Raw genomic sequence first — 20,569 nt, forward strand, 5'->3', positions numbered from 1 at the left:
TTCAAAAGAGAGCTGGATACATATTTGAAAGTGATGAATTTAGAGGGTTACGGAGACAGGGCTGGAGACTGGGACTAGCTGGGTAGCTCAAGGCAGCAAAGTGGTTAGCGCTGCTACCTCACAGCGCCAGGGACCTGGGTTCAATTGCAGTCTAGGGTCACTGTCTGTGTGGAGTCTGCACTTTCTCTCCGTGTCTGCGTGGGTTTCCTCCGGATGCTCTGGTTTCCTCCCACAGTCACAAAGATGTGCAGGTTAGGTGGATTGGCCGAGTTAAATTGCTCCTTAGTGTCAAAAGATTAGGTGGGTTACGAAGATAGGGTGGAGGAATGGGCCACGATAGGGAGCACTTTCAGAGGGTCAGTGCAGACTCAATGGGCCGAATGACCTCTTTCTGCACTGTAGGAATTCAATGGTTCTTTTGGGAGCCGGTGCTGACACAATGGGCTGAATGGCCTCCTTCTGTGCTATAAAATTATATGGTTCTATGATAAATTGGTTGCTGGGATAAAGGGGGTTGATCTGTGAGGGGTGGCTGAATAAATTGGGCTATAGGCGTGATTCAGCGAACTGAAGTTAAAGTCTGGTTTGGGCGCGTTTGGCAGGGAGTTTTGCGATGGCTGCGTTGGTGAGATCACGCCCTATATTGTCAAAATGAACCCCTAAGATATTCTTAACATTACTGGCTTCTTCGCTGTCCGACTCGCTTCTCAGCGTCTTGCCGCTACAAGGAGGAGCTGCTTTTATATGCTCCCTAACCACTCGCTCCCAGCCAACACACAAGCATGACAACGCACAGATCTGCTCCTCACTTTGGGATGCCGACCTGGCCAGGCTTCTCAGTGCTTTGGATGAGAGGCGGGGCACCCTGTTCCCCCGAGGGGGTTGAATAACCAACAACAAGGTCGTCAATGCCGCCTGGGGGGCCAGTGTCATGCGCGAAGCATGACCAGGAGGACCACTGTACAATGTTGCAAGAAGACCAGCAACCTCCAACAGGCATCAGCTCTCTACTGGCATCAGTTCCACCTGCCACCCCTCAAATTCCCAAATCCCCCCCTTCCGCCCAATTGACTGACTGACACCCTGCACCCTCCCCACATCCGATCTTCCTGTTTGTTCCTCAGAACCGCCTGGCATCCACCAGCACAGCTCCTTCATGTCCAGGTGCGGTGCCCACACATGCCACCTGCTGCAGACCCCCGACCCATCAAGCCTGGAGCTCACAATGCCCTCTCTTTGTCCCGAAAGGAGAATACAGCTCATAATAAACGGGGAAAGGGCCAAGACAGGGGGACGCAGTAAAAGAGATTGAAGTCCTCACCTCCTATGACGAACAGGCCCTGGAAATCGCAGCGTTGTCCGAGGAGAGAGCTGTGACCAACAGGGAGGTTTGCCTGCGGCCAGAGGTGAGGATCCACTGACCCTTCACCCAGATGACCTGTTTCAAGTGAGTTGTTCATGTCAGACAAAATGATCCTTCCCTCTGACTGACCAGGTGTCCGAGGATCTACATCTGACACGCCGGGCCATCTAGAATCGAAGTACCCCTCCCCCACCCACCCCCGGCTCGTCCCCCCCCCCCCCCCCAGTAGTATCAGCAAGCATATACAGACATAGAATCTGAGGGTGTACCAGAGTGTTTTACATTGGAAATAAGGGGCGAAATTCTCCGGAAACGGCGCGATGTCCGCCGACTGGCGCCCAAAACAGCGCAAATCAGACGGGCATCGCGCTGCCCTAAAGGTGTGGAATGCTCCGCATCTTTGGGGGCTGAGCCCCAATCTTGAGGGGCTAGGTCGGCGCCCGACGAATTTCTCGGCGGGGAGTCGGAGAATCTTGCCCAATGTATCAATGAGAAAGTGGAGACACATACACATTCAGGCAGATGAGAAATGGGTAGAAGATCATCAGCTGGTATTACCGGTGGGTTACAGAAAGGAGGTTTTGCTGGTAGCACATAAGGTTGCCGTACAGAATCATTTAAGAGCAAGGAAAACCCGAGCAAAATTACAAAAACATTTTTATTGTCCTGGGCTGCGTAAGGATGTAGTTGAATTTTGCCGCACACACACACACACACACAATCACACAGACATTCACTCACGCACCCTCACATATGCACTTATGTACTCGTACACACACTTACACACTTGTTACGACACCCTGGGTGAGTGCACAGTCAGTTCCAGCCCCACAGACCTCAGAGTCCCAACAGAAGTGAATTAACCAATAGTTTGTGCATTTTCCTGAGATCTTTAACCCCTGACTGCCCCAATCAATTACAGGGACCAAATTTATAAGTAAAACTGTTTATGTATAACAAGAGTAAAAGATAAACATATAATGGAACGATGGTCTATTTGTCTACCTATTCCAAAAACCCTATCCCACCCTCCACCCAGACACACACAAGACAGAAATACGGCGAAGGGCTAGGAATGGTTCAAGAATAACAGGGATTAAGAGGTGTGAGAAATTTGAGGATCTTCACTGTTGGGATTGAGGTCTTTGCAGGTGGTGATCTCTTCAGAATGCCAGGTGTTGAACCCTCGGTTGATTTGGATGTTCAGGCTGGACCACTCAGGCTGGATTCTCAGGCTGTGGGATCCCCTCTGGGGACACACTCTAAATTGTGTTGGGCTGAGCCTTACCCACGGAAGATGCACTTCAGGACTGCTCAGTTTCTGATATGTGGTCAACTTCAGCAGACACTCCAACAGTTCATGTATTGCTTGTTTGGTCTTGTTCCGCACTGTAACCAATCACTATTTGTTGATGTACCATTTGTCAATGTTCTCTGTCGATTATTCTTTTGTCTACTATGTACGTACTGTGTACGTTCCCTTGTCCGCAAAAAAATACTTGCCACTGTACTTCAGTACATGTGACAATAAATATCAATCAATCAAGCTTGTCTCAGTTAAACAGAATATCAGAGCAGCAGTTTTCACAAGGCCTTCGAGTGGTCTGGTTCCTTTAATGGGAGAGGAATCCAAGGAGGGACATGCAGAAACAGTAAAGATCAAAGCCTAAACCCAGGTTTGTGTGGAGCCTGGTGACCTTTTTTCTGCCTCATTCACTGTAGTTAAAGCTGCCTGTCACTGACTGCACCAAGTCAGCATAGAAACATTGCACACCCGCTCGAAGAGATTTCTGCTGTTACAGTGGCCTGTGTGCTCACTCATCAGTTCTGCCTTGCTATTTGGCAGGATCGATCCAGGTCTGTCCAGCCGGAGGCTCCAGCCTCGGTCGTCTCCCATCCCACAGGAGGGGCAGCTCACCATCGCCCAATGTGCCCATTGTGACCCCATTGGTCCACAATTTGGAAACCTTTGATCTACAAGATGCACTGCAAGAACTCACCAAGTTCCTTTTGACACCACCATCCAAACCATGGAGCAGTATTCTCCGCCGGCGGGATGCTCCGTTTTGCCAGCAGTCCGAGGGTTTCCCGACGGCGTGGGGCTGCTCCACAATGGGAAACCCCATTGACCGGCGGGCGTAACGGAACATCCCGCCGGCAGGGTGAAGCAGAAATGTGGCGCGGAGGGGCGGAGAATCCAGCCCATGATCTTTACTATCTAGAAGGACAAGGCAGCAAATACCTGGGAACACGACCACCTGGAGGTTTCCCCTCCAAGTCATTCACCATCCTGACTTGGAAATATATCGCCGTTCCTTCACTGTTGTTGGGTCAAAACCCTGGAACCCCTTCTAACTGCACTGTGGGTGTACCTACATCTCATGGACTGCAGCAGTTCAAGAAGACAGCTCACCACCACCTTCTCAAGGGATCTACAGAGGCAGACAGTATATGAAGGTGATTAAAGTTCAATTCAAGGTGATTTTTCAGCCTCCTAACCATCTTCCGCATGGTCAGTCAGCCCACTCAATGGAGGCAGCCCTTCTGCAGCAGGTTCAGTTTATCAGAGATGAAGCCTGCATCCTATTGGTCGGACCGCAGGAAGGAAAGTGTGCAATCGTGATCAATGGCGATCCAGTATTGGTGTTTCTTTTCCCATCACAATGTACCTTGGTGAGGGATCCTCACAGCTTCCACCCCATCTCAGCAGTGCCAACTCTCCCTCTGGGGCTGCCGAGACTCCAGTGCTAAGTGACCTCTGATTGGGTCTTAAGCATGGGAAGCCAGCTCACCATGCTGATAAGTGAAAACTGCCATATTCCCCAAAGACCAGAGGCTGCTCTCTGTGATTAATGTAAGAATTTCAGATATATTGTATTATATGTGTTTGGTGCAGTAAGGGTTAAAGGCCTGGGTTAGGTGTGTGTGTGTGAGAGAGAGACTGCTGCAGTCAAGTTTTTAAAAATCCTGGTTTAAAAGATTGGGAGCCAGGGGTACAATTAAAGCATCGTAAAAGGCTTGGGAAGTTTTGTTTTTATTAAGCGGGTTCCCTGTGGAATTAATTAGATTTCAGCTTGGTAAGATGATGCAGTTACTGGGTGGAGCTAAGGTATCAGGCATTTTGCAGAAAAAGCAGGTCAGTTGAGTTCCCGAGGAAGCTGTGAGCAGATGTCAAGCATCAATTTCACTGCAATTCACTTAAAGATATGTCTGTGGACATATTAAGTTTCTTTCCAAGCATTTCAGACTTGTCTGATTGGAAGGTGAGCTGAAACAAGCTGAGAAACATCTTCTGGAGAAATACAGCCAGAGTTTCTGCATAGTTCTGACAGGATTCGGGTCCTTTCTGTACAGCAGTAGCAAAAGATCTCTTTCTCAAAGAACATCTCTGAAAAGCAAGTATTCCTGAGGGCTAACAGCGAATTGAGAGCTGAGGGGCTGAATTCTCCGTACCCCAACGCCGAAATCGGGACTGCCGCCAGTTCCCGGGTTCTGCGGGCCCCGAAAAGCGGCGTACTCGGGGAGTACATCGTGCCACCTGGGACCTACCTGAGGCCATTGCCAGAAGCCCGCTCCGCCATTCTCCGCCCCCGACTGGCCGAAGTCCCGACAGCCTGGAACTAATGTGGTCCAGCCGGTCGGGATACTCGCGTGGCGGCTGTGGACTCAGTCCGTGGCTGCCCTGGTCGGGGGTGGGCCGATCGGAGGACGGGCGGGGCCTTATAGGCAGCCGGTAAATGCTTGTGCGGGCATTGAGGGTCGGGCGCGCGGCCAATCGGTGATTTCTTTTTTGGGTCTAGCTCCATGCTCCAAGTCCACCATGGAGCACGGTGCGACCGCTGGAGGCCACCGCCATGAGCATACGCGGCCTCCAGCCCGGAAGTGCGGGGGCCCGTATCTGCAGCATAAGCTGTGAGATCTACTCCCGGTCCCTGCTAGTCCCCTGCAGGGCTGGGAATTCGTGTCCCTTTGATGCCAGTTTTTCTGGCGTGAAACTCTCCCCTTTTGAGGCCGGTGTGGGGCATAGTCCCAATAATGGAGAATCCAGCCCGAGATTTTATTTTCTGTGTGAGTGGGAATGAAGACAGCAATTAGGGGTTACTGTGCCACTGCATTGATTAGCATTACTTAAGGAGTAATTGTAAGCTATTTTCTGGTGTGATGGTCAAGATATTTTAATACTGTGCTAGTAATAAAATTTGTTTTAATAAACCATCTGCCTATTTCTTTGTAAAATCACTCCTGGGGTGAGGTATCCTTTCCTCACAGTCTTACAAAATTAAAATAAACTTTGAGGTTTCTGTCCAGTATCCTAGCCACTGCTGGGGCCTGGTCTGGATGGTAATATCTCCCTCTTTGAGAGAGAGCTGACTGGTGGTGGTTTAACCTGAGGGTCACCACAACTCAGGCGAGAGGCAAGGTTGAGAAGGCAGAGCCTGCATGGTAACCTCAGCTGGCACGGGAATTGAACCGGTGTTGTTGGCGTCTCTCCGCATCATGAACCAACCGCCCAGTCAGTTGATCTAAACCAACCCCGATACCGATAAGTACAGCGAATATGGAGATAGCCAGTTAGGGGAGTGCCTCCCCAAATATTGCGGAACAAGCTTCGCCTCCAGCAAGTGGTGGTTTGGAACCTGTTTTCTCCCATTATTCGGCTCCTGAATACAGAAGGAAAATCCTGCCCACTGTGTCTTTTTTCCCTCTTTGGCCAAATTAATGAGAATATTTAAGGGGTGGGTTATGCCATGTATAATATAGGATGCTCAGTGTGCTGTGACTGTTCTGGGGACTCATGGTGAATACTCCACCATGAATATCTGGTGTGTTGGGTGTGTAAGGTGTTCACTAACACAAGTGTTTGGATGGTTGATACAGAATACAATCAGCACAGGGTCAACATTCAGCGTGACTGTGTGTAGCGTCTACTCACCACATTGTGAATGGCGTACAGTGTCCTGTTTCCAGATCCAGTTGTACGATAAACATTCAGTGACTTACTGTAATAAGCATTCATCTCTTGCAGAATCTATCAGAGTAAAAAGAAAAAAAATCCATCTTACAACAAGATCCACAATCAAATATGATGGAGTGGAAGAAGGGGGTGAGTGAAGGACAGGATGGGGGTAGAGAGAGAGAGAGCAAGGGAGAGAGAGGATGATACAGAATGGCGCAGAGAAAGAGATAAAGCAATGAAGAGAAGAGGGCAAGAGAGAGAGACAGTGAATGTAGAATCAAACAGGGAATGAGAAAGAGAATGGACAGGAAAGGGATAGTGGGAGAGACAAGGACACGGGGCAAGAGGAAACAGTGAAATGGAGAGGGTGACACTGGAAGGGATGATTGAGACACAAGTGGGAGAATGAGATCTCGGAATCATGGAATTGTCATGGTGACGGAGGAGGCCATTTGGCCCATCGTGTCTGTCCCAGATCTCCAAACGAGCATCGTCAGGTGGTGCCATTCCTCTGCCTTTTCCCCTGGAACATTTTTTATATTCAAATAATCATCTAATGCCGTCCGGAATGCCTCGATTGAACCTGCCTCCAGCACACGTCCAGTCAGAGCATTCCTGACCTGAGCCACACGTGTGTGAAAATGTTTTTTTCTCATGTCTCAGCTGGAATTCTCCGTTTGGGAGACGAGAGGCGGGGTTCTCGACTTGCCGAAGCCAATATCGCGAAACACGATTGGGTGGAGAATAGCTTCCGACGCCAAAATCGCAAACGGCGTCGGTTTGACGCCAAATTGGGATGCTCCGGCACCGTGTAAATGCCTCACTCGCCGCACGGTGTTAAAGTACAGTAGGCATATCGGGAACACTATCCCATCCCGAAACGAGAGGACCTCACCAGCGAGATGGCGCAAGCCAAAATATTTACCAAATTGGATGCGTCCAAAGGATTTTGGCAGATCCAATTGGACCCGGCCCGCCGAAGGCTATGCACGTTCAACACCCCTTTTGGCAGATTCTGCTACAACCGGATGCCATTCGGCATCATTTCAGCATCTGAAGTTTTCCACTGCATTATGGAGCAGATGATGGAAGGCATCGAAGGGGTACGTGTATATGTGGACGATATCATCATTTGGTCCACCACTCCGCAGGAACACATGCATCGTCTACGACGTGTCTTCACCCGCATACGACAAAATGGCCTGCGTCTCAACCGCGCCAAGTGTGCCTTCGGCCAGATGGAGCTGAAATTCCTCGGGGACCACATCTCACGATCAGGGGTCCGTCCCGATGCAGACAAAGTTAGCGCCATCACAGCCATGCCACGGCCGGCTGACAAGAAGGCTGTCCTAAGATTCCTGGGCATGGTCAACTTCCTTGGGAAGTTCATTCCCAACCTGGCTTCTCATACAACGAATATGCGCCATCTCGTAAACAAATCAACAGAATTCCACTGGCAGCAATCGCATCAGCTGGAATGGGAGGAGCTCAAGCACAAACTGGTCACGGCACCAGTGCTGGCGTTCTTTGACACGACTCGCCCTACAAAGATCTCAACAGACGCCAGCCAATCTGGTATTGGAGCGGTACTCCTGCAAAAAGACAGCACGTCGTCATGGGCCCCGGTTGCATATGCCTCACGAGCCATGACCCCTACCGAACAGCGCTACGTGCAAATAGAAAAAGAATGCCTGGGCTTGTTAACTGGACTGGACAAGTTCCACGACTATGTGTATGGCCTGCCACGATTTACGGTTGAAACTGACCACCGCCCCTGGTCAACATCATTAACAAAGACCTGAACGACATGACCCCTCGCCTTCAGCGCATCTTACTTAAACTCAGGAGGTATGATTTCGAACTGATCTACACTCCGGGGAAGGATCTCATCGTGGCGGACACGCTCTCCCGAGCAGTGAGCACACCACCAGATGCGGAGGGGTTCGTGCGTCAAATTGAGGCACACGTGACTCTGACAGCAGCAAATCTGCCAGCTGATGATCCAAATCTGGCCCACATACGCGCAGAGACGGCGACTGACCCCCTTCTGCAGTGAGTGATGCGCCACATGATGGAAGGGTGGCTCAAAGGGCATTGCCCCCAGTTTTATAATGTGCGAGATGACCTGACCAACATAGACGGGGTCCTTATGAAATTAGACAGGATCGTTATTCCGCACAGCATGCGCCAGATGATTCTTAATCAACTACACGAAGGCCACTTGGGCGTCGAAAAATGCAGACGAAGGGCCTGAGAGGCGGTATATTGGCCGGGTATTAATGAAGACATAGCCAACATGGTGCTCAATTGCACAACCTGTCAGAGGTTTCAGCCGGCGCAACCTCCGGAGACGCTTCTACCACACGAGTTGGTGACGTCCCCCTGGGCGAAGGTGGGTGTTGACCTATTTCACGCGCTCGGCAGAGATCACATCGTTATTATAGACTACTTCTCAAACTACCCGGAAGTCATGCCTCTCCATGATCTGACGTCGTCCGCAGTCATTGGGGCCTGCAAGGAAACATTTGCTCGCCATGGCATTCCAAGGACTGTCATGTCAGACAATGGACCCTGCTTCGCCAGCCGTGAATGGTCGTCCTTTGCCGCAGCATATGGTTTCACTCATGTGACATCCAGCCCTCTACATCCACAGTCGAACGGGAAGGCTGAAAAGGGCGTCCACATTGCCAAGCGGCTCCTGTGCAAGGCGGCTGCTGCCGGATCGGACTTTAACCTCGCCTTGCTGGCCTATCGATCGGCCCCGCTATCCACGGGTCTCTCGCCAGCGCAGCTACTAATGGGTCGCTCCCTCAGGACGACGGTACCGTCCATCCTGGCACCAACAACAGACCATGAGACGGTTCCTCGGAACATGCAAATGCAGCGTGATCGCCAGAAAAGTCAGTACGACACACGAGCGACGGACCTGCCCCCCCTGTCCTCCGGGGACAAAGTACGCGTCCATCAACCGTATGGTGGCTGGTCAGCACCGGCCGAAGTCCTCCGACATGTGGCTCCCCGCTCGTTCCTGGTTCGCATGCCGGATGGTTCAGTGCGTCGCCGCAATCGGCGCGCCCTTCGCCGACTTCCACGCTCGCAGCCACACAGTACGCACACGCCAGATCCTCAACAGGCTTCCGAGGATGACTTTGTGGAGCTGCCGCAGATCACGCCCTCTCCATCGCCACCCATGGCCATGCTTGCACATCAGCCGGTGGTTCTTGACCCACCCTTGAGGCGGTCAACCCGAACTCGTCGCAAGCCCATTAGACTGGACTTATAACACCGTTCATATGTCTAACAAGTTACACAATTTTATATGATAACCTGTTGTTGTTTATCGTTCCAGATATCGTCTGACTGGACCACTGTTCAAGTTTTTTTCTCGTTCGCATTCATGTTCTGTTATGGTACAACCTTGTTCATGTGACGCACCCGACATCGCCCCATGTAAATAGTTACGTCATATGCACATGCTGTACACAACACACACACACTCTTAGATGCACTCACGACGCGATCATATTTATTACCACGTAGGCACATATCTTTGTAAAAAGGGGGGATGTCATGATATTCAAACACACACATCATGATGGACACACCAACAGACAAATCAGAGCACACAACACCACAACCAATCACACACAAGGACACCAACCACATAAAAGTACGAGCATGACACCTAGTGGACAGTAGGTCTGGGGACAAAGACACGGACAAGACCTGTTACAAGATCACAAACAGGGAATCCCCACGTGCAGAGTATCAAGACAAAACTGTACATAGAAAGTTTAAATAAAATAGCGTTGTACCATATACAACCGTGTTGGCTCATCTGTGTGTCAGAACGCCCAACACCACAATGTTCTTTGTAAACACTACGACTTTTGGCTATCTTGGAGAACATTACATGGTGTCAGGGAATTAGTGAAGTAATTTGGCTAAAATTAGATAGAATCTAAGAAGAAAGAAAACCTGCACGTGCTCAGACATCGACGGCAGGACTGCTTCCAGACCTGTTACATCAACGCACGCAGACAAGTCCAGACCTCATGGAGAAACTGCAGACTCTGAAACCGTCCCGGACTTCTGGTAAAGGTGATGTAAATTGGAAAATATTTAAGCAGCAATTTCAACTATACCTCTCTTTCTCAGATTTAAATACTGCTAGTGATAACAGAAAACTCGCGTTATTTTTAACAATGGCTGGACCACAGGCTATTGAACTATATAACTCTTTCCAATTCTCCGCGGGAGTTGATAAAAAGAAATTTGATATAGTTATTGAAAAATTTGACCTTCATTGTAAAGCTCAAATTAATGAAACTTATGAACGATTTGTCTTGAAAAGAAGAGTGCAGGAAGATAGAGAATCCATAGATTGCTTCATTACTGATTTAAGATTAAAGTCACAAACCTGTAATTCCTCCATTTTGTCAGACTCAATGATCAGGGATCAAATCGTTTTTGGCATCAAAGATGAGAAACTCAGAGCGTTTATTAAGGCAAAAAGAATTAAAATTGGAAGATGCAATTGAAATGTGCAGAACAAATGAAATATCCAAAAATCAGAATTCAGAAACACTGATTCAGGAAAAGGGCGTGAAAACCTTGGGGCCGACTGCGTTGGATCTGTAGCGCAGTTGAGAAACAAGCGCGTTTCGGATGGCAACCATATTGCGCATGCGCATTGTCGATCTGCACATGGGCACTTCAACAAACTACGCGATTTGGACGAAGACCGTTCTGTGCATGCGCGCAACCAATTTGCGCATGACGAAAGCAACGTCATACGTGTGGACATTGTGGACACGCCTACCCACATAAAAATTGCCCAGCACATGGAAAAATGTGCTCCAAATGTGGCAAACTGAATCACTTTGCTGTCCAATGCATTAAAAGGGACACACTTTAAAACTTCAAATTTAATGAAGAAACATATGAATGATCAGTGATCAGAATAATACAAGTGCTGAAACCTCTAAGATGGACAACCCTAATGTTAATATAGATGCTTATTGTCTTGAAGATTCTTTCTTTGTGGGTATTGTTGAGAAGTACCAGACAACTGTAAAGAACACTTCCTATCCACAGATACTGCATCCCATACAATCGATTAACACAGAATCTGAATGGAACACTCCATTACAAGTCAATGGTTCCGAGATTGTGTTCAAACTGGACACTGGAGCATCTGCTAATTTAATCAATACTCTTGATTTATCACAACTTTGTCATAGTCCTAAGATTCAGAAAACCAATTACCAGTAACGTGACTACAATGGTAACACGATTACTTCTTTAGGGTTATGCTATCTCTTAGTGACAAACAACAACACTGTGATAACCTTGAGGTTCGAGATTGTTGAAGCCAAACAATCTTCACTATTGAAATGAAATGAAATGAAAATCGCTTATTGTCACAAGTAGGCTTCAAATGAAGTTACTGTGAAAAGCCCCTAGTCACCATATTCCAGCACCTGTTCGGGGAAGCTGGTACGGGAATTGAACCGTGCTGCTGGCCTGCCTTGGTCTGCTTTAAAAGCCAGCGATTTAGTCCAGTGTGCTAAACCAGCCCCTGGCTATTACAAGCCTGTCAAGACTTACCCCTTGTGAAACGAATCTACAGCACCGACAAACCTCTTCCGTCTGTGCAGGAAGATACTGAAAGCATCCTAACTAAGTTTCTTCAGGTATTTGAAGGTATGGATACTCTTCCTTTTCAATACAAAATTCAACTGAAAGCGAATGCTAAACCAGTGGTACACCCTCCAAGAAGAGTTCCTGCTCCGTTACGTGACCGTCTCAAGCAAGAACTGGAACACATGCAGCACCTTGGAATCATCTCCAAGATCACAGAATCAACAGATTGGGTCAGCACGATGGTGTGCGTTATAAACCCAATGGTGACCTCAGGATTTGTATTGATCCGAAGGATCTGAATATGAATATCAGACGTGAACACTATCCAATACCAAAACGCGAGGGAATAACTCGGGAAATGGCTAATGCCAAGATATTCTCTAAACTAGATGCTTCCAGAGGTTTTTGGCAAATGCAACTGTATGATACAAGTAAAATATTGTGTACATTCAACACACCGTTTGGTCGTTACTGTTTTAACAGAATGTCATTAGGCATAATCTCAGCATCTGAGATATTCCATTGTGCCATGGAACAGATGGTAGAAGGCATAGATGGAGTCCGTGTGTATGTTGATGACATTATAATATGGTCATCTACTCGTGAAGAACACAATGCAAGACTCTTGCAAGTGTTGCAGAGAATACACAAATATGGATTGAAGCTTAATCGGGCCAAGTGCAACTTTGGTATCTCAACATTAAAATTACTGGGTGACCAAATCGCGGAACATGGTGTGCAACCAGAAAATGACAAGATTGCTGCCATCCAGAAGATGTCCATCCCAGAAGATAAAAAAGCAGTTCTGAGATTCCCTGGTGCAGTGACATTCTTAGGAAAATTCACCCCCAAACTTGCTTCACAAACAACAGCCTTGTGTTACCTCATTAAGAAGAACACATTCTTCTCATGGACTGCAGAGCACAACAAAGAATGGTTAGACCTCAAGTCAGCATTAACTATCGCACCTGTCCTTTCCTTCTTTGACCCTGGGCAAGAAACAAAGATTTCCACAGATGCGAGTCAAAATGGGATTGGGGCAGTCCTTCTTCAAAAAAATGATGATGCTTTTTGGAGACCCATTGCATATGCATCCAGATCTATGACCACCACAGAGCAACGTTACGCTCAGATTGAGGTGGAGTATTTAGGCTTGCTGACAATAATACAGAAATTCCATGACTATGTGTATGGACTTCCGATGTTCACGGTTGAAACAGATCACCGACCATTAGTTCATATAATAAAGATAGGGGCAACATTCTCCGACCCCCCGCCGGGTCGGAGAATCGCCGGGGGCTGGCGTGAATCCCGCCCCCACCGGTTGCCGAAGTCTCCGGCACCGGATATTCGGCGGGGGCGGGAATCGCGCCGCGCCGGTTGGCGGGCCCCCCCGCTCGATTCTCCGGCCCGGATGGGCCGAAGTCCCGCCGATAAATTGCCTGTCCCGCCGGCGTAAATTAAATCACCTACCTTACCGGCGGGACAAGGCGGCGTGGGCGGGCTCCGGGGTCCTGGGGGGGGCGCGGGGCGATCTGACCCTGGGGGGTGCCCCCACGGTGGCCTGGCCCGCGATCGGGGCCCACCGATCCGCGGGCGGGCCTGTGCCGCGGGGGCACTCTTTCCCTTCCGCCTCCGCCACGGTCTCCACCATGGCGAAGGTGGAAGAGACTCCCTCCACTGCGCATGCGTGGGAAACTGTCAGCGGCCGCTGACGCTCCCGCGCATGCGCCGCCCGGAGATGTCATTTCCGCGCCAGCTGGCGGGGCAACAAAGGCCGTTTCCGCCAGCTGGCGGGGCGGAAGTTCCTCCGGCGTCGGCCTAGCCCCTCAATGTTGGGGCTCGGCCCCCAAAGATGCGGAGCATTCCGCACCTTTGGGGCGGCGCGATGCCCGTCTGATTGCCGCCATTTTGGGCGCCAGTCGGCGGACATCGCGCCGTTTCTGGAGAATTTCGCCCAAGATTTGAATGATATCACTCCAAGTATGCAACAAATAATCATGAAACTAAGAAGGTACGACTTTCAGCTGGTCTGCACTCCAGGGAAATATCTTATCATTGCAAATGCATTATCTCGTGCGACAGAAACAGATGAACAGCAACCTGAGATAGTTCAACTCGTAGAAGCTCAAGCGGAACTTCTAGCTGAAACTCTTCCTGTCTCTGATGAAAAACTCAAGCTCACCAGAGCAGAAACTGAAAAAGATGCAATGTTACGAGTAATCAGCCATATGAAAAATGGTTGGCCAAAAGGCAACTGTTCAAACTTCAGAAATATTAAATTTGATCACACTGTTGTCGATGGATTTCTACTGCGTCTCGGTCGTCTTTTCATTCCCACAACACTGAAGCATTTGGTCCTCCAGAAGGTTCATGAAGGTCATTTATGAATAGAAAAGTGTAAACGCCGAGTGAGACGGGCAGTATATTGACCTGGAATAAATACTGACATAGCCACTTTTGTGGTAGAATGTGAGACATGCGAGCGAAATCAATCGACACAGATTAAAGAGAAACTCACAACTCATGATCTCGAGAAGACTCCGTGGTCGAAAGTTGGTATTGATCATTTTCATTTTCATGGTCGTGATTATGTCTTGATCATTGACTATTTTTCAAACTATCCAGAAGTAATGAAATTGTCTGATTCTACTTCGAAATCCGTGATCAAAGCGACTAAAGAAATATTTGCTCCTCATGGGTTACCTTGCAGAGTCATGCCAGACAATGGACCTTGCTTTGATAGTAATGATTGGACAGAATTTGCTCGTAACTAATTTCACTCGTCCAGTCCTCCTCATCTGCAATCTAATGGCAAGGTAGAAAAAGGCATTCACATTGCAAAACAACTTTTCAAGAAAGCCCTTGACTCTGACTCAGATATGTTCTTAACTTTATTGAATTAGAGGACTACTCCTCTCTCAACTGGTTTATCTTCTGCTCAGTTGTTAATGAACAGATTTTTGCTACAACTCTTCCCTGTTTACAACCAGCTGATCCTGATCTTCAGCCAGTCATAGAGAAAATGCAGCATCAAAAGCATCTTCAGGAGAAATATTACAATGAACATGCAAAATCATTGGAACTACTTAATCCAGATGATCTAGTGAGAATTCAGATTCCCACTGGAGGATGGTCTGATTTAGCTAAGGTCATGAGTCAAGCAGCACCTCATTCGTATATTGTTCAAGCGACTGATGGTTCTGTTCTTAGAAGAAATCGAAGTGCTCTTCTGAAAGTCAAATTGTCTCATACTTTATTTCCACGTCTTCAGATTGATGAGGTGGAGATGACGGCGTTGGACTGGGCTGAGCACAGTAAGAAGTCTTACAAAACCAGATTAAAGTCCAACAACTTGGTGATTCGAAACAAGCCTGTTGGACTTTATATTTTTTTTAAAATATATTTATTAAAAGTTTTTTCACACAATTTTTCTCCCTTACAAACAATAACCCCCCCCCCCCCCTCGTAACAAAAATAACCGAGAAATCGCGCAGAGCAAGATATACACATGGCAAAATGATATATTTACACAGCTTTGTACACTGGCCCTCACCCGTACGTGCCAGTTTTCCCAACCCTTCATGTTGTATCTTGCTCATCCACCCTCCCAGGCAGTCCCCCCTTTCCCCCCCCTCCCCCCCTCCCAGGACGTCGTCGTCGTCGCCCCCCCCCCCCCCCCCCCGCCCCCCACCTCCCCGCCAAGGTTGCTGCTGCTGCTGACCGACCTTTCTCTAACGCTCCGCGAGATAGTCTAGGAACGGTTGCCACCGCCTGTAGAACCCCTGCGCAGACTCTCTCAAGGCGAACTGAATCCTCTCCAACTTTATGAACCCAGCCATATCATTTGGGGGGGTTTAAACTAATGCAGCAGGGGCATGGGAACCTGGATTGTAGTTTTAGGGTAAGGGAGAATGAGAGTATAGAGGTCAGGAGCACAGATTTGACGTCGCAGGAGGGGGCCAGTGTTCAGGTAGGTGGTTTGAAGTGTGTCTACTTCAATGCCAGGAGTATACGAAACAAGGTAGGGCAACTGGCAGCATGGGTTGGTACCAGGGACTTCGATGTTGTGGCCATTTCGGAGACATGGATAGAGCAGGGACAGGAATGGATGTTGCAGGTTCCGGGGTTTAGGTGTTTTAGTAAGCTCAGAGAAGGAGGCAAAAGAGGGGGAGGTGTGGCGCTGCTAATCAAGAGCAGTATTACGGTGGCGGAGAGGATGCTAGATGGGGACTCTTCTTCCGAGGTAGTATGGGCTGAAGTTAGAAACAGGAAAGGAGAGGTCACCCTGTTGGGAGTTTTTCATAGGCCTCTTAATAGTTCTAGGGATGTAGAGGAAAGGATGGCGAAGATGATTCTGGATATGAGCGAAAGTAACAGGGTAGTTATTATGGGAGACTTTAACTTTCCAAATATTGACTGGAAAAGATATAGTTCGAGTACAATAGATGGGTCGTTTTTTGTACAGTGTGTGCAGGAGGGTTTCCTGAAACAATATGTTGACAGGCCAACAAGAGGCGAGGCCACGTTGGATTTGGTTTTGGGTAATGAACCAGGCCAGGTGTTGGATTTGGAGGTAGGAGAGCACTTTGGGGACAGTGACCACAATTCGGTGACGTTTACGTTAATGATGGAAAGGGATAAGTATACACCGCAGGGCAAGAGTTATAGCTGGGGGAAGGGCAATTATGATGCCATTAGACGTGATTTGGGGGGGATAAGGTGGAGAAGTAGGCTGCAAGTGTTGGGCACACTGGATAAGTGGGGCTTGTTCAAGGATCAGCTACTGCGTGTTCTTGATAAGTATGTACCGGTCAGACAAGTAGGGAGGCGTCGAGCGAGGGAACCGTGGTTTACCAAGGAAGTGGAATCTTTTGTTAAGAGGAAGAAGGAGGCCTATGTGAAGATGAAGTGTGAAGTTTCGGTTGGGGCGATGGATAGTTACAAGGTAGCGAGGAAGGATCTAAAGAGAGAGCTAAGACGAGCAAGGAGGGGACATGAGAAGTATTTGGCAGGAAGGATCAAGGAAAACCCAAAAGCTTTCTATAGGTATGTCAGGAATAAGCGAATGACTAGGGAAAGAGTAGGACCAGTCAAGGACAGTTATGGGAAATTGTGTGTGGAGTCTGAAGAGATAGGCGAGATACTAAATGAATATTTTTTGTCAGTATTCACTCAGGAAAAAGATAATGTTGTGGAGGAGAATGCTGAGCCCCAGGCTAATAGAATAGATGGCATTGAGGTACGTAGGGAAGAGGTGTTGGCAATTCTGGACAGGCTGAAAATAGATAAGTCCCCGGGACCTGATGGGATTTATCCTAGGATTCTCTGGGAGGCCAGGGAAGAGATTGCTGGACCTTTGGCTTTGATTTTTATGTCATCATTGGCTACAGGAATAGTGCCAGAGGACTGGAGGACAGCAAATGTAGTCCCTTTGTTCAAAAAGGGGAGCAGAGACAACCCCGGCAACTATAGACCGGTGAGCCTCACGTCTGTAGTGGGTAAAGTCTTGGAGGGGATTATAAGAGACAAGATTTATAATCATCTAGATAGGAATAATATGATCAGGGATAGTCAGCATGGCTTTGTGAAGGGTAGGTCATGCCTCACAAACCTTATTGAGTTCTTTGAGAAGGTGACTGAACAGGTAGACGAGGGTAGAGCAGTTGATGTGGTGTATATGGATTTCAGCAAAGCGTTTGATAAGGTTCCCCACGGTAGGCTATTGCAAAAAATACGGAGGCTGGGGATTGAGGGTGATTTAGAGATGTGGATCAGAAATTGGCTAGCTGAAAGAAGACAGAGGGTGGTGGTTGATGGGAAATGTTCAGAATGGAGTACAGTCACAAGTGGAGTACCACAAGGATCTGTTCTGGGGCCGTTGCTGTTTGTCATTTTAATCAATGACCTAGAGGAAGGCGCAGAAGGGTGGGTGAGTAAATTTGCAGACGATACTAAAGTCGGTGGTGTTGTCGATAGTGTGGAAGGATGTAGCAGGTTACAGAGGGATATAGATAAGCTGCAGAGCTGGGCTGAGAGGTGGCAAATGGAGTTTAATGTAGAGAAGTGTGAGGTGATTCACTTTGGAAGGAATAACAGGAATGCGGAATATTTGGCTAATGGTAAAGTTCTTGGAAGTGTGGATGAGCAGATGGATCTAGGTGTCCATGTACATAGATCCCTGAAAGTTGCCACCCAGGTTGATAGGGTTGTGAAGAAGGCCTATGGAGTGTTGGCCTTTATTGGTAGAGGGATTGAGTTCCGGAGTCGGGAGGTCATGTTGCAGCTGTACAGAACTCTGGTACGGCCGCATTTGGAGTATTGCGTACAGTTCTGGTCACCGCATTATAGGAAGGACGTGGAGGCTTTGGAGCGGGTGCAGAGGAGATTTACCAGGATGTTGCCTGGTATGGAGGGAAAATCTTATGAGGAAAGGCTGATGGACTTGAGGTTGTTTTCGTTGGAGAGAAGAAGGTTAAGAGGAGACTTAATAGAGGCATACAAAATGATCAGGGGGTTGGATAGGGTGGACAGTGAGAGCCTTCTCCCGCGGATGGATATGGCTGGCACGAGGGGACATAACTTTAAACTGAGGGGTAATAGATATAGGACAGAGGTCAGAGGTAGGTTCTTTACGCAAAGAGTAGTGAGGCCGTGGAATGCCCTACCTGCTACAGTAGTGAACTCGCCAACATTGAGGGCATTTAAATGTTTATTGGATAAACATATGGATGATAATGGCATAGTGTAGGTTAGATGGCTTTTGTTTCGGTGCAACATCGTGGGCCGAAGGGCCTGTACTGCGCTGTATTGTTCTATGTTCTATTTATCCAGGCCTCCAGGCTGGGGGGCTTCGCCTCCTTCCACATTAGCAAGATCCTTCGCCGGGCTACTAGGGACGCAAAGGCCAGAATGCCGGCCTCTTTCGTCTCCTGCACTCCCGGTTCGTCCACTACTCCAAATATTGCTAGCCCCCAGCTTGGCTTGACCCGGACTTTCACCACCTGAGTTATTGCTCCCACCACTCCTCTCCAGAACCCCTCCAGTGCCGGGCATGACCAAAACATATGGACATGGTTCGCCGGGCTCCCTGAGCACCTTCCACATCTGTCCTCTACCCCAAAGAACCTACTCAACCTCGCCCCCGTCAAGTGCGCTCTGTGGACCACCTTCAATTGTATCAGGCTGAACCTGGCACACGAGGAGGAGGAATTAACCTTACCTAGGGCATCAGCCCACAGACCTTCCTCGATCTCCTCCCCCAGCTCCTCCTCCCATTTACCCTTCAACTCTTCTACCAGCGCTTCCCCCTCTTCTTTCAACTCCTGGTGTATTTCCGACACCTTGCGCTCCCCGACCCATACACCCGAGGTCACCCTATCTTGAACTTCTTGTGCCGGGAGCAACGGGAATTCCCTCACCTGTCACCTCACAAAATCCCTCACCTGCATATATCTAAAGGCATTTCCCGGGGGTAACTCGAACTTCTCCTCCAGTGCCCCTAGGCTCGCAAATGTCCCGTCGATGAACAGGTCCCCCATTCTTCCAATCCCCACCCGATGTCAGCTCTGGAACCCCCCGTCCATCTTCCCCGGGACAAACTGGTGGTTACCCCTGATCGGGGACCACACCGATGCTCCCATTGCACCCCGGTGCCGTCTCCACTGGCCCCAGATCCTCAGCGTTGCCGCCACCACCGGGCTCGTGGTATACTTTGTCGGCGAGAGCGGCAGCGGTGCCGTCACCAACGCCCCCAGGCTCGTTCCTTTACAGGACGCCATCTCCATCCTCTTCCATGCCGCCCCCTCTCCCTCCATAACCCACTTGCGGATCATCACCACATTTGCTGCCCAGTAGTAGCTCCCCAGGTTTGGCAGTGCCAACACTCCTCGGTCCCTACTGCGTTCCAGGAACCCTCTCCTTACTCTCGGGGTCTTATTCGCCCACACAAACCCCATAATACTCCTGCCTACTCTCTTAAAAAAGGCCTTAGTGATCATGATGGGAAGGCACTGAAACACAAACAGAAACCTCGGAAGGACCACCATTTTGACCGACTGCACTCTACCCGCCAGCGAGAGCGGTAACATGTCCCATCTTTTGAAATCCTCCTCCATTTGCTCCACCAACCTCGTCAGATTCAGTTTATGTAGGGTCCCCCAACTCCTGGCTATCTGGATCCCCAGATACCAAAAGCTCCCCTCCGCCCTCCTCAGCGGTAGGTCCCCTATCCCTCTTTCTTGGTCCCCCGCCTGTAATACTCTTCCCTACATTGAGCTCATAGCCCGAAAACTCCCCAAACTCCCTTAGAGTCTGCATGACCTCCACCATCCCCTCCATTGGATCCGCCACGTACAGCAACAGGTCATCCGCATATAGCGACACCCGATGCTCTTCTCCCCCTCGGACCACCCCCCTCCATTTATTAGACTCCCTCAATGACATGGCCAATGGTTCGATCGCCAATGAACCATTGCCTCGTCCCTCGGTACAGTCGAAAGTACTCCGATCTCCGCTGGTTCGTCACGGCACTCGCCATCGGGGCTCTGTAAAGGAGCTTAACCCAATTGATAAACCCTACCCCGAACCCAAACCTACGCAGC

The 20,569-nt window shown here is 49.0% G+C and overlaps 1 protein-coding gene across 1 annotated transcript in view; it reads right to left on the reverse strand.

Moving 5' to 3' along the window:
- Positions 1-20,569, reverse strand: part of LOC140393991 (CD9 antigen-like) — a 385,099-nt gene that overhangs the window by 17,487 nt on the left and 347,043 nt on the right. Inside the window, exon 5 of the mRNA XM_072480718.1 lies at positions 6,297-6,392. Coding sequence (XP_072336819.1) covers positions 6,297-6,392 — 96 coding nt within the window. The remainder of the gene's footprint in view (positions 1-6,296; positions 6,393-20,569) is intronic.

Source organism: Scyliorhinus torazame, chromosome 17 (genome assembly GCF_047496885.1).
Source record: "Scyliorhinus torazame isolate Kashiwa2021f chromosome 17, sScyTor2.1, whole genome shotgun sequence".
Classification (NCBI taxonomy): domain Eukaryota; kingdom Metazoa; phylum Chordata; class Chondrichthyes; order Carcharhiniformes; family Scyliorhinidae; genus Scyliorhinus; species Scyliorhinus torazame.